General features: G+C 52.3%; 1 protein-coding gene across 1 annotated transcript; it reads left to right on the top strand.

The window, feature by feature from the left end:
* Positions 1 to 342: 342 nt before the first annotated feature.
* RHOG (ras homolog family member G) lies at positions 343 to 11,827 on the top strand. Its single transcript, XM_042905573.1, has 2 exons — positions 343 to 420; positions 10,586 to 11,827. Exon 2 carries the CDS (start codon positions 10,654 to 10,656, stop codon positions 11,227 to 11,229), a length of 576 nt encoding a protein of 191 aa, XP_042761507.1. The 5' UTR covers positions 343 to 420; positions 10,586 to 10,653; the 3' UTR covers positions 11,230 to 11,827.
* The last annotated feature ends 654 nt before the right edge of the window (positions 11,828 to 12,481 follow it).

Genomic DNA, 12,481 nt, shown 5'->3' with positions numbered 1-12,481 from the left:
GGGGGGGGGCGCGAGATATGGGGAGGGGGGCAAAAGCCTAGCGCCTAGGCTAGGGCCTCTACTGGGGTGGGGGTGGCAAGGAGGAGACTGGGAGGACTGACCTTAGGAGGACCGACATTAGGAGGCCTGACTTAGGGGCCTCCGAGGCAGAGGGCTGGGGTCTGGCGGGAGTGGGGGTGGTGGGGGCAGGACCTTGCCGCGAGCAGGGCAGGCGGTGGGGGTGGGGGTGAGACCAGAGCTGGGGGCCCAGGCCGCCGCACTTCCTGGTCGGGCCCCGCCCCGCCCGGGCCCGCCCCCGCGCCCCGCCCCGGCCGGCCGGCCCGCCCCCCCCACTTCCTCCAGCCTCCCGCTCTCACTTCCTTCTCGAGCCCCGAGCCGCTGCCGCCGCCCCCAGCTCCCCCGCGGCGGGGAGGGCACCAGGTGAGGCCCGGCGCGGTCCGGCGGGCTAGGGGTCCGGGAGAGGGGAGCCCGGCCGGCGGGGACTGCGTGTGGACGCGGGCCCGGGAAGTTTGCTTGCGGGAGGCCGCGGGCGGGAGCTTCTCGGCTCTCTGCAAGTTGGGCGGGCGCGGCCGGCCGGGCGGGGCGGGGAGCCGGCCACTGCGAGCCGGCGGCGGCTCTGAGAGGGTGGCTTTCTGTACCGAGGGAGGCTGCCCCGGTTCCCGGGAGCCGCGAGGGACCACTGAGGTGGGAGGGTCTCCCGCTCTGAGAGAAAAGTCTCTGAAGTGGAAGAGCTGGGACATGGGACTCGGGGGTGGGGTGACCTCAGAAGTTTGGGGAGGGGGGTTCCGAAGTGTGTGAGGGAGCGGGCCTTCTGGGCTGGAGAAGGCGCTCCCTCTGCTCCGACAGTTGTGACACTTGGGAGGTTGGAGGGGGGCGGTGTCTGTGGCCTGTGAAGCCTTAGACTGCAGAGAAAGAGCTCCCTCTCTGGAAGATCTGTGCCAATCCGGACCCACACTCACAGGCTGCAGTTCAAGGTCCTGTGCGCTCAGAGGAGGGCGGGGGAGCTCCGCCAGCCCCCCTCTGTCTGTATGTCTGTTTTTCTGACGCCCATCCTCTCCATCCATGGAATCAAGCAACAAGTATTTAGTAAGCAAACATCCTCTGTGCCTAGCTGACCTGGGACTGGCCTTTCTCTTTTGGGGGTAAACTGAGGAAGGAGAGGTCCTGGTTTTGTCCAGTGCCTAGAGGTGCTGATAGCCCCTAACAAGATGGCATCACTGAAAGCAGGACTGAGAGCTAGAGAGGAGCTTTGAGGAGCTAGACAGACTAGAGCTTCTGGGAGGCAGCAGGGGCTCTGGACTTGGGAAATTATTGGGAGCATCTCCCACTACCCCCCACCCCATCGCTAGTCCCTAAACTGTATACATTCTCATTTCTCTTCCTCTGTTCCTACTTCAGACCCTATTCACAAACCCTCCATCGTCCTCTTCTTGCATCCTTTTCAGTGTTTTCACCTAAACACACAGTCATGCCTATGTCCTGTCCTGTCACCTGCTCTGCCTCTGTGTCCATCTCTGTTCCCTGCAGATTTCCTCCTTCCTTCCTTGCCCAACTTCTGGCTCCCAAACACATACCCACCCTCTTGCATCTTCCACCATCCCTCACTCCTCTCATTCTCTCTCTCCCCTTCCCTTTCAGTCACTTATCTCCAACTTTGGGGTCTAGATCTTTGATTGAGTTTGAAAGCCTTTTCAAATCTCCCTACCTCAGAGAGACAGTGATAGAGCCAATTAAAGGGCTGGTAACCCTTTCTATATGTGTGTTTGCATGGGATTGTCAGTGTGTCTATATCTTTATCTTTTGGAGACAAAATAACTGCCCTCAGCCTTGAAATGGCTCAGAGTAGGGGAAGCCAGCAGAATGAAGGGAACCTGCAGTGGGTGAGGTTGTGGTTAGGCAGGAAGAAGCAGTCGGTAGCAGTCAGGGTAGAGTGACACAGGAATAAGACTGGTAAGAGAGGCCATGGGAAATCAAAATCACCCAGACCCTTTGTTGCTTAACCAAGAGGCCAGGTCTGGAGGCTGGGGGATAGCCCAAAGGTCCCTGACTCCAATGCTTACTGGTGGCAACACCACCTGTTAGGGAGAATGGGACCAGGTCAGCTAGGTGTGATGGAAGGAAAGGGAGAGGGCAAAGGTAGGATTCTGGAGGAAAGACTATGGCTGGTCTAACTTCAGTCTTAACTGTTTTAGTTCCAATTCAGGAAAAGAAGAGGGTTGTAAGGCAAAGGTGTCTGCCCCCTCTTCCCTACTGCCTTCAGGGGCCTTCCCAGGCTGGGAATCCACGTGCCCTGGGCTACAGCAAGGCGTTGGTGACCAGAAGGCCCTCTGCTGACCCCTCTGACTTCAGGCATCCTTAATATTCCCCCTCTCACCCAGGAGCCTACTCCCCCTCTTTCAAGAATTTCTCCCGAGTCTAACTTCAGCTCAGTCTGGGTTTATAAGCTCTTGTCCCCATTCTAAAGCTCCTTCCTCAAGTCTTTGGGAAGCATACTGATAGATCCTGCCTCTCTACCTCCTTAAGTCTACTGTATTCATTTTTCTCCATTAGAAAAAAAAGAGAAGTAGAGGGGAACTTTTTTGGGATTCCCAAGCACAGCTAGATTTAAGGGCTAATCTGGTTCCTCATTCTGTTCTCTTCCCTTTGCACAGTTGTCCCTCTCCCATGAATCATCCCTTCTTCCACCCACCTATATCTCCTGTTATTTCTGGGAGGTATAGGGTATTCCACTCCAGGAGGAAATCCCAGGGACCTGCAAAAAATTCCAGTTCAGAGAAGGATGTTCATGCAAGGTCCTTTTTCAGCATCATGGCTCATTAAAAAACCATTCAGGAGTTCTGACTCCCCACCTGCTTAAACCAGTACTTATTTTAGGAAGAAATGGCTAATGTGAGATTGTCACAGATCCTGGTTGGAAATCTAGGATATGGAGAGTTGTTTCTGGCCAGCTTGTTTGGGCAGATGAGGTGGCTGATATGAGCTTTTAGGAGGTCTTAAACAGCAACATAGGAGAAGCTGTAGCTATAGTGAGACAGATATTACAATGAGGGTAGCTGGGCAACTAGGAAGAAGGTGGGGCCCTGGCCCAGAGTGAAGACCTCTCTCTCCATGCACAGTGTAAACCCATTAGTGGTGAGGCTTGTAGGAGTATGTGAGGAGGGAAACCAAAGACAAAGCCTGGGCCACCTCCCCAGAACAGATTGGTTTTCCTGTCTAGGGTCTAGCTTCCTCTTTTGTCCTCATGTCATGGGCGGAGGGCATCTCCCCAGGAGCTAGAGCCTAGAGTTGTTGCTCCTCAGTTGGGGCAGGGTAGGATGGCTGTCTATACAGTAATGTCAATGCTGAATCATAGCCTAGTATGGTCTAGGCATGAGAGTCAAGGGAATGTGGAAGCAAAAAGGGCTCAGGCATCAACCAGATCCCTTTGGCCCATTTCCGGAAAGAATAAACCATTGTAGGGTCATCCTGAATGAGACCAGAGACATGGGCCTATTCCCAGCTAGAGTAACAGACCTCACCTTCTCCTTTGTGGAAGTGACATCAGACTGGAGGTTAGGAGACCCAGGTCCTTGTCCTGGATTTGCTCCCAACTCTGTATAACCCAGGTCAACTTGGTCTCTTGTAGCTCAGCTCCAGCATTAAGGAGTTGCCTGTCAGTACCTCCAGTGAGCATAGAGAATACTGAGAGCTCTAACTCTTCTTCCCCCAAGAAGCTCCTCATAGCAGTGCCCCTAACCCTGGGCCCTCCTGTCTCATGCCAGCCTTGATCAGAGGCCTGAGTAGTCTCTATCTGTTCAGGGACAGGACCTGCGGCTTCTTCCCCCCAAAGCACAAGGATTCTTACAGGTTGAGAGAAGAGAAGTAGGCAGAGCGTTGGGGATTTTGCTAGGGGGCAGCAATACGGGGGAGTACCCTGTGCCCTGCTCCAGCTCTGCCCCACTGACAGTGGAAAATAGATGCCGGAGTTTCCTCCCTGATGTGTTTTTCCCTTGTGGAAACCCCCTCAGACCTGGGGCGGGGCCCAAGGGATAGGGCGCCCTGGGTCTCTCTGGGTATTTTCAGAGGCGGGGGGCAGGATTGGGAGGATGACATTTCTGTAAAGCATGGCATTTCTGTATAGCATCGTGTGAAATGAGCAAAGGCAAAGGAAGTGCCACTTCACAGGCCTTTCGTGGGGCCCCCAGGACTGCTGAGCTGCTGTTAGGTGGGGAGGAGGAAGAGAGGAGGAAGCAAGTGTTGGAGCCTTCCTCTGTGCTGCCTGGTGGGGGAGGGTCAGTCTCCTTAGCTCCCCCAGCCAGAGCTGCCCTGGTCCTAGGGTTCACCCTTTGAGGAGCACCCCAAGTGCTGGGATGGTGAGAGAAGGAAGGGAACTGGGACTTAGTGAAAGGGTCCCAGCCCCCACAGCCTTCCCAGCTACAACCATCTCGGATCTCATTTCCTCCTCCTTCTAGTCCCTAGTAGGTAGAGTCAGCTCTCTTTGCCTCTTACCCTACTGCTGCCATGCAGGCTCCTCTGCAGGGCTGAAGGGTGTAGAATAGCAAGAAGCAGAGAGTTCTTCGGCCTACATTCTTTTTTTTTTTTTTTAAGGCTGGGAACTAGACTCTCTTGGGTTCTGTCCCTGCTGATGGGGAGAAGGGGAAGAACGAGGGAGACTCAGCCCTTGGCCTCATCCCAGCCCCACACTGACCTCATGTCTCCCCCCAGCTTCCTCCTCCCAGCCCAGCTGCAGCCAGCTGCAGCCCCTTTGAGCCTTTTCATATCACCTCTCCACCTCTCCTGCAAAACAAAGATTTGCAGAGCTTCTAAAGCCATCTCCAACACCACCCCTGATCCTCACCCCATCCTTGACCAAGGGTCTTCCAATATTACCAGTCCTTATCCTTATCAGGATCACTTTTCCTACCCATCTTCCTCATCACCTCTGGGCCAGCTATCCCTGGATCCTGCCTCCGCCCCCCCCCCCCCACCTTCCCACCTGAGGATAGGGCAATCTAGCCTGTGTGTTCATTACTCTAAATTGTACTCCATAGAGGAAGGAGGAAGTGGGTTACCCTTGTCTTGTGTCTCCGGGGCATGGAGGCTCTTTCTTGTTCCCAGAGTCAGAGTCTGGATTGATGGGGGAGGAGATGTGTATCAGTCTGCAGCTTTTGCTCAGCCCTCTGCTGGGCTTCTGGAAGTAAGCAGGACAGACTTTCCTCCTTATGAGGCATCCAGTTGAGTGCAATGTATAGTAGAGACAGTGCTGGGGAAGGTAGGGCAGGAGAGGGGGTTGCTTTGATGTCCTCGAGAAGCTGGGGAACAGAACTGGGCCCTGAAGGACTGGGAGACTCTGAGGCAGGGAAGCAGAATTCCAAGAAGAGGAACTCCTCTGTGCAAAGACATGAGGGATGGATTGAGTTCATTCAGTTATTTACTAATAGCCACTGTGTGCTGTGCTCAGCCCAGGGAGACAGATCAGCTAGGACCTTGCCCTCTAGACCCTCTCAGTCCAGTGATGAGAGATAAGATTCAGTTCAGCCTCCAGGTGATACAAGATAGAATGTACCTGTGAGAAAAATAAGGACCAGACCTGGGATGGGATAAGTCATTTGGGATTTGGGTGATTTGCAAAAACTTTCCTGGAGGAAGTGTCAAGAGTACTTGGCTCTGGAGGACGGATGTTGGAGGTGGGGGTAGGGAGGGGTTGATGGATGGAAATAGGGGAGAAATGCTGGATTCCCACAGGGACAGCCAATATTGTTGCTTGCTGTATTTTGAAGAAGAGTATGTGGAGGCTGCTTGTAGAGGGTCAGGGTGATGTGACCAGAGCTCAGGGAAGAGAATGCCCACAGACGGATTATAGTTAGAATGAATTTCAAGGAGGGCTGTAGAAGGGGATCCCCAGATCTGGGAGGCAGGTTAGAAGGCTACAGTAAGTTCCCATTGCCTCCACACTCCCCCATCTGTTACAGCCCATTCCTCCCCTCCCCCACTCCTAGTTGGGACACTTCCCCTACTATAACGGCCACAGATCTGGCAATCAATCTGCTGCTTCCTTTCCCTCCCCCATTCTGGGCCTGCCTGGGCCACACCCCAAGACCAGGTCCCATTGGGTGAAAGCTGGGCTCCAGGGACCACATTAGCCTCCTATGAGTTGTGCTCCCATGGACTGCTCCTTGTGGGAGCCAGATCAAGCTGGTAGTGTGAGGAGAGACTTTTGCTTATCTAAGTCAAAGCTTTTGGCTGTGGGGTTATTGTCCAATTCTGGGCTTCTATGGCATCTATCCACATTTCAGTAATGGGGCAGAAGCAAACCAATCAGAAGGCAGTGGCTGCACACTCCTGTGTGCCCAGCCCTATACTTAGCTTTTCTGTGAGGGCAGTGGAGAGAAGCTCAAGCTTCAGTATTGGGGGGCACTCACAAGCTAGGAAACTTACATATGACTATCAGAGGAGAATCACACCGAGCCAAAGCCATAGCATGGCTACTAAAAGGGGTAGCCATGCTATGGACTCATGGGACTGTGAGACTGAGGCTAGGCCTTGAGTCAGGAAGATGGGAGAGGGTTAAAGGGACAACAGCATACGGAAGAGCAAGAGGAAAAGTCCAGAGGCAAGAATGAACCTGGATCCTTTACAAAGGACGGTGGAAATCCCTCTGGAGCAGAGAGCTGGGAACTCACATTTACAAAGCACAAATATTGCACTTAATCCTTATAACAACCTGATAGGTTTGGTGCTATTAGCTCATAAGGGGAAGAACTAGGATTTAAACCCAGGTCTATCTGACTCCAAAACCTCTACCAGATTATGAGGAACTCTGAACACCAAGGTGAGGGACCAGGCATGATCTGAATTAATTTCGGGATATAAAGCCAGAATAATACTACATATATTTGCAAACCTTAATTTATTATTTACTAAACAAAAATCCTTTAAAAAAAAAAAAAAAAGTCACCTAGTAAATAAGTCACAGATGATCCCTGACCCCAGGCAGACCAGGCCTCTCTCATGATTGGCCTCTGTAGCACTGACTGATGCTTCTTATATGCCACAGGTTAGACCCTGCCTTCTAGTATGTGCCCTCCTTAAATGATCTGTGGGAACTTATTTGACCCAGCTCAGGCCATAGGATTTCAGAGAAAAGAGTTGTCCTGGGAGAGAGGATAAGGGTCTGAGCTACACCTGAGCAGGGAGAATTGGGATGATGCCACCACTGGATGCCTGCATACATGGTGCTTCCTGCCTCTTGGGATAAAAGGCATTGCTTTTGTTACCTCTTGTGCACATAGCACTTCCCAGTTTACAAAGCACATTAATTCCCATGCTCAGGGATCCTCACAGCTGCCCTTTGAAGGCAGGGAGAGCAAGTATTATCGCTCCTGTTGTACAGATAAAGAAACAGAGGCTCCAGGGAGGGAAGTGACTTACTTGCTTAAGGTCTCTAAGACAGCTGGTAAGGGGTAACTTGGAGGCTATGTGACACATTTGAAGAAAACATGGGACTTTGGGTGACAAAACTGGGGTTTGTGTCCTGGCTTCCATGCTAACTAGCTGTGTGATGTTGGGTTCCTTTAAGTGCCCTGAGTTTGTTTCCTAATCTGTAAATTAGGAATATTACCAGCGGGTTGTTATAAGGATCAAATAATATAACATCATGTACCTATAAAAGGTTGTACCATGTGAAGGCTTTTGATCAAGGGGCAGAGTCAGCAGGTGAATCCAAGAGGTCAAATTCAGGTATCCAGTGCTCTTGTTTCTGTACCACACTGCTTCTGCTTTGCCCTGTTTCTGGACACTACCTCACTCAAGATCCTTTTCCGGTGTCAGTCCCTGTTCCCTTGCCAGCCCGGAAGCTACTCTGTCCCTCCCAGCTTCTTTGAGGGCTGATTTACTGATTGCCGGTTGATAACCCCTCCCTAGAGAGCTGCCCGGAGCCAGCTATACTTCCAGTCTCTTGGGCCTTGTGACTGCCGGCCAGAGTTCCCTCCTTGCCTTCCTGCCTGGGCCAGCCCAGTGTTGGGCTTGTAGGGGAAGAGTTCCCAGTCACACTACCACACCCACTCCTCTGCTCTGTGTGGGACTGAAGATTTACAAGCCCAAGAGGCCTGATCTCAAAATGCCAGGGTCTCCCAGATAATCCTGTGGACACAAGTGATGGACCTTTCCCCCCACCCAAAAAAAACTGGTTGTTTCTTTCCCCAGGGAAGGCATCACAGAATTCTGAGAATGAATGTGCCCTAACTTGCCCCAATTGCCCAGGCGTTTTGCATTTGCTGACTCAGTCCTCCCACCCCCACCCTGTGCTCCTGGGGGCCTTTCATATGCCCATCATCCTATCCCCTGCTCCCAGGGTTTTTGATGTCTCATTTCATCTACCTAGTACCCTTGTCACAGGCATTTTTCTCCCCATTTCATGGATTGGGAAGCTGAGGCCCAGAGAAGCTAAGTGCCTCATGCTGGGTTGCAGTGAGTCAGCAGCAGAGCAGAGCTGGGACTAGGATTTATGTTAGGTCTCTTGACTCCCAGTCTGAGGTTCTCTCCACTGCCTTAGGGGACCCTTATTTCCTTCCCAGAGCCATTCCCTGAGGTTCTCTATCCTCTCACCTGAGGTTGAACGCATGTTTATTCATTCAAATAAGATGGAAATATTTTTAATCCCCAGAGGGGCAACCTCAGGGAGTGAAACCATCTCCCTCCAAGCTGGGACCAAGTCCTGGGTCCTGTACAGCTCCCATATGACCAGAATTCCTTTTCTGCTTCCCAGGGAGGGATTCCTTCCCCCCCCCCCCCCATTTGATTTTTGAGGCTTCTGAACCAATGGTTGAGAGGTCAACCTGAGGGGTAAGGGGTTCTCAGACCAGGGTATAGTATGTGTGAAGTGAAATGGGGAAAATGGGCTCGTGGTGATGGTGCTTGGGTAGAACAAGAGATACTTAGAGACTGGGTGGGTCTAAAACAGGGCCGTCCCTTCCAGGGAGCACAGACCTGGTTGTGGGAGAGAGTCAGGGAAAGGAAGTCACATACTGGCCAGAAAAAAAGTCCCCCATGGCCAAGAGGAAGTAGCCAATGAGAGGAGGAATCTTGCCATAGCAGTATAAATAATCACAGGGCTTCCGGAAGCTCTGCTCTGTCCCAGAATTCAGAAGTTCCTCTCCCCAAGGCCCTGTGAACTACAGGGGAGACCAGGGTATTGGCTGGAGCTGGGACTTCTCTCATACTTACCCCACTAATAATTACAGCAGCCTGTTTATTTGGCACTTCCTGTGTGCCACACCTCATGCCAAACACTTGCTTCACATTAGCTCATTTCATACTCTTGGCAATTCTAACACAATAGGCAAGATTGTTCCCATTTTACAGATGAGAAAATTGAGACTCAGGAAACTTAAATATGTTGCCCAAGATCAAACATGACTGGTTGGTGGAACTGAGATTAGAATCCCTGGCCAATCTGACTCCAGCATATATTCTCAGTGATAGTGCTTTAATGTCACTATGTTTTCTACCCGAGTTTAAAAGCTTCTGAAATTTTTCAGAGGCACATGCCATGATCTCAGGAAAAGGACAGAGGAAATAAATGTTTTCCTCTTCCATCCATTCCTCTTGTCTGGGCTTGGAGGATCTACCTCACCCCACCAAGAGCCTTGAGAGAAGATGCTAATGTCTGGGAGCCACAGCCTCTGCCTCATTCATCATCATTACACACCCAGATTCCAGACCAAATCCCAGCCCTGGCACAATCTCCAGTATTCTCTTGCACTGAGTTGCCAGACAGGGTTTGTTGTGCTTACAAGAATTATGGGGTCAGCTCTCCCTCCTTTTCCTCACCTCTCAGGCACCCTGGATTGAGATAGGGCAGCCGTCTAGAGAAGTGTGCTCCTTACTCAGCAGGTTTCTCATTGTGACTTTTGGTTTGCACACAGTAGCCAAGGTGTCAGGCTTAAGAGTTAAAACATAGTGCACTGGGCAGAATAAGCCCTGAGTTGAGAGACTCCACACCGCATCTCAGAGTGACCTGGGACAGCTGCTCTGTGCTAGAACCCCTCTCTAGTCTACTCAGTGGGAGGGGTCCCTGTCTGGTAGAGGATCTGGTAGATCCCTACACTTGTATACTGTCTTTTTGTGTTTATACTGCCTGGAGGAAAAGGAAAAAAGTAGCTAATGCTTAGTATGACCAAGGCACTGTTCTAAATGCCTTACATGTATTAATTTACATAATCCTTACAACAACCCAATGAGGTAGATATTATTTTATCCTCATTTTACAGGTAAGAAAACTGAAGCATAGAGAGGTTAAGTAATTTGTCCAGGGTCACACATGTACAAATAGCAGAACCAAGACTTGACCTTACTCAGTTTGGTACCAGAACTTAGGTGCTTCACATAATACATAATGCCATCTTCCTTACACCTGAGTATCTTTGCTTGGTCTTAGGGCCTCTCTCTCACTGTGTATCTGCCTCTCTAACATCTGTCTTGATGGGGTTGCAGGATGGTGTCAGGTTAAGAGAACAGGAACTGGTTTCCTTCTGTGTGTCCCCATTCTTCTTCCCAATGGGTAGAGGCCTCCATAACCATGAGTGTCCCTTTGATCTGTCCATAGGTCACTGCATCCAGAGGGGCCCAGAAGGGGAAGGAGGCATTGCCTCCACTGTAGCAGCTGCACCCACGATGCAGAGCATCAAGTGTGTGGTGGTGGGCGATGGGGCTGTGGGCAAGACGTGCCTGCTCATCTGCTACACGACTAATGCCTTCCCCAAGGAATACATCCCCACAGTGTTCGACAATTACAGTGCCCAGAGTGCGGTTGACGGGCGCACAGTGAACCTGAACCTGTGGGACACAGCGGGCCAGGAGGAGTATGACCGACTCCGCACACTCTCCTACCCTCAGACCAATGTCTTTGTCATCTGTTTCTCCATTGCCAGTCCGCCCTCCTACGAGAATGTGCGGCACAAGTGGCATCCGGAAGTGTGCCACCACTGCCCCGACGTGCCCATCCTCCTGGTGGGCACCAAGAAGGACCTGAGAGCCCAGCCTGACACCCTACGGCGCCTTAAGGAGCAGGGCCAGGCGCCCATCACACCGCAGCAGGGCCAGGCCTTGGCCAAGCAGATCCATGCTGTGCGCTACCTCGAGTGCTCAGCCCTGCAGCAGGACGGCGTCAAGGAAGTGTTTGCTGAGGCTGTCCGGGCTGTGCTCAACCCCACGCCCATCAAGCGTGGGCGGTCCTGTGTCCTCTTGTGACCCTGGCACTCAGCTTGGAGGCTGCCCCTGCCCCCCCACCAGTTGTGCCTTGGCGCCTTGTCTGCCCCCAGCTGTGCCTTAAGGACTAATTCTGGCACCCCTTGCCAGGGGGCTCCCTGAATGCCCTTTTCTCTGAATGCCTATTTCTCCTTAAGGAGGCCCACGGAGAAAGGGGCTTTGGGCCCTGCCCCACTCTGCTTGGGAACACCAGGTATTCCTGAGAGCTCACCCAGGCCAAGGTTGGACCCCTCCCCAAGAAGCCAACCCAGTGCCCCTCCCCCATTTTCCCTACTGACCAGTTGATCCAGCTTTCCACACAGATGTTGCTGCCTATTATGGTGCCTTCTCTCAGGTTAGGAGCTCTCAGCTGTCCCTAACCTTTCCCTGGCTGCTCTTCGAATTGCTCCCCCCCTCAAGATGCTCTCTCCCTTTCCCAAAGAAGGAGCCATAGAATCCTGAGAAGATGAATGTGCCCTAACCTACCCCCATGTGCCCAGGCCTTATGCATCTGCTGACTGACTCAGTCCCCCTCCCTCCCCGGGCTCCTGGGGGCCTTTTCTACCCCCATCAGCATCAATAAAACCTCCTGTCTCCAGTGGCCCTGGCTCCTCCCTGTGTGCTGGGCATTGGGGGTTGGGCAGGGGATGGGCATGGGCTAGGGCTCCCCAGAGACTGGGAGCCTTTTGTTTCCTATAAAAGGGGACAGGAGACAATAGGCTTATTGTGGTTCCCCCAGCCCCCAATTTCCCTAACAAAGATCTGGGCTCCCTTGGAGGGGCCAGTCTTGCTCTGGGGCCCAGCCACAGATTCTATAGTGGACTGAGATGCAAAGCATTAAGAAAAACTTTGTGATCTGAGGCTCAGAAAGGGAAAAGTTGAGAACCATCAGCCTGCAGGCAGGTGTTCACAGTCCTGCACTTGAGAGCTGTTGCCTTACACCCGAAGGTGGCAGGTCTCACCGACAGAGCTGGGGCTAGAACTAAGGCCTGTGCCTCAACCCAAGACTCTCCCAGTTATCCCAGCTACCAAGTCTGGAGTCATTACAGGGATAGCTCAGTCACTCCTCCTCATCAGAATTGTGGCTTAGACCAGTCTTAAGACACTCCAGATCTAAGGTGGGAAGAGGGGGGATAGGGGGATACCACTTGGAATCATACACTGTCATGGACTTTTTCCCTCCATCCTGGAGCCTGTCCCTCACCTCAGTTCCAATTAAAGAAAGACAAGTCCAAGCCCCAAGACAAGTAAGGCT

The sequence above is a fragment of the Panthera leo genome, chromosome D1 (assembly GCF_018350215.1).
Source record: "Panthera leo isolate Ple1 chromosome D1, P.leo_Ple1_pat1.1, whole genome shotgun sequence".
Classification (NCBI taxonomy): Eukaryota; Metazoa; Chordata; class Mammalia; order Carnivora; family Felidae; genus Panthera; species Panthera leo.
The sequence above is the reverse complement of the archived record's forward strand: the minus strand, read 5'-3'. Positions and strand labels throughout refer to the sequence as shown.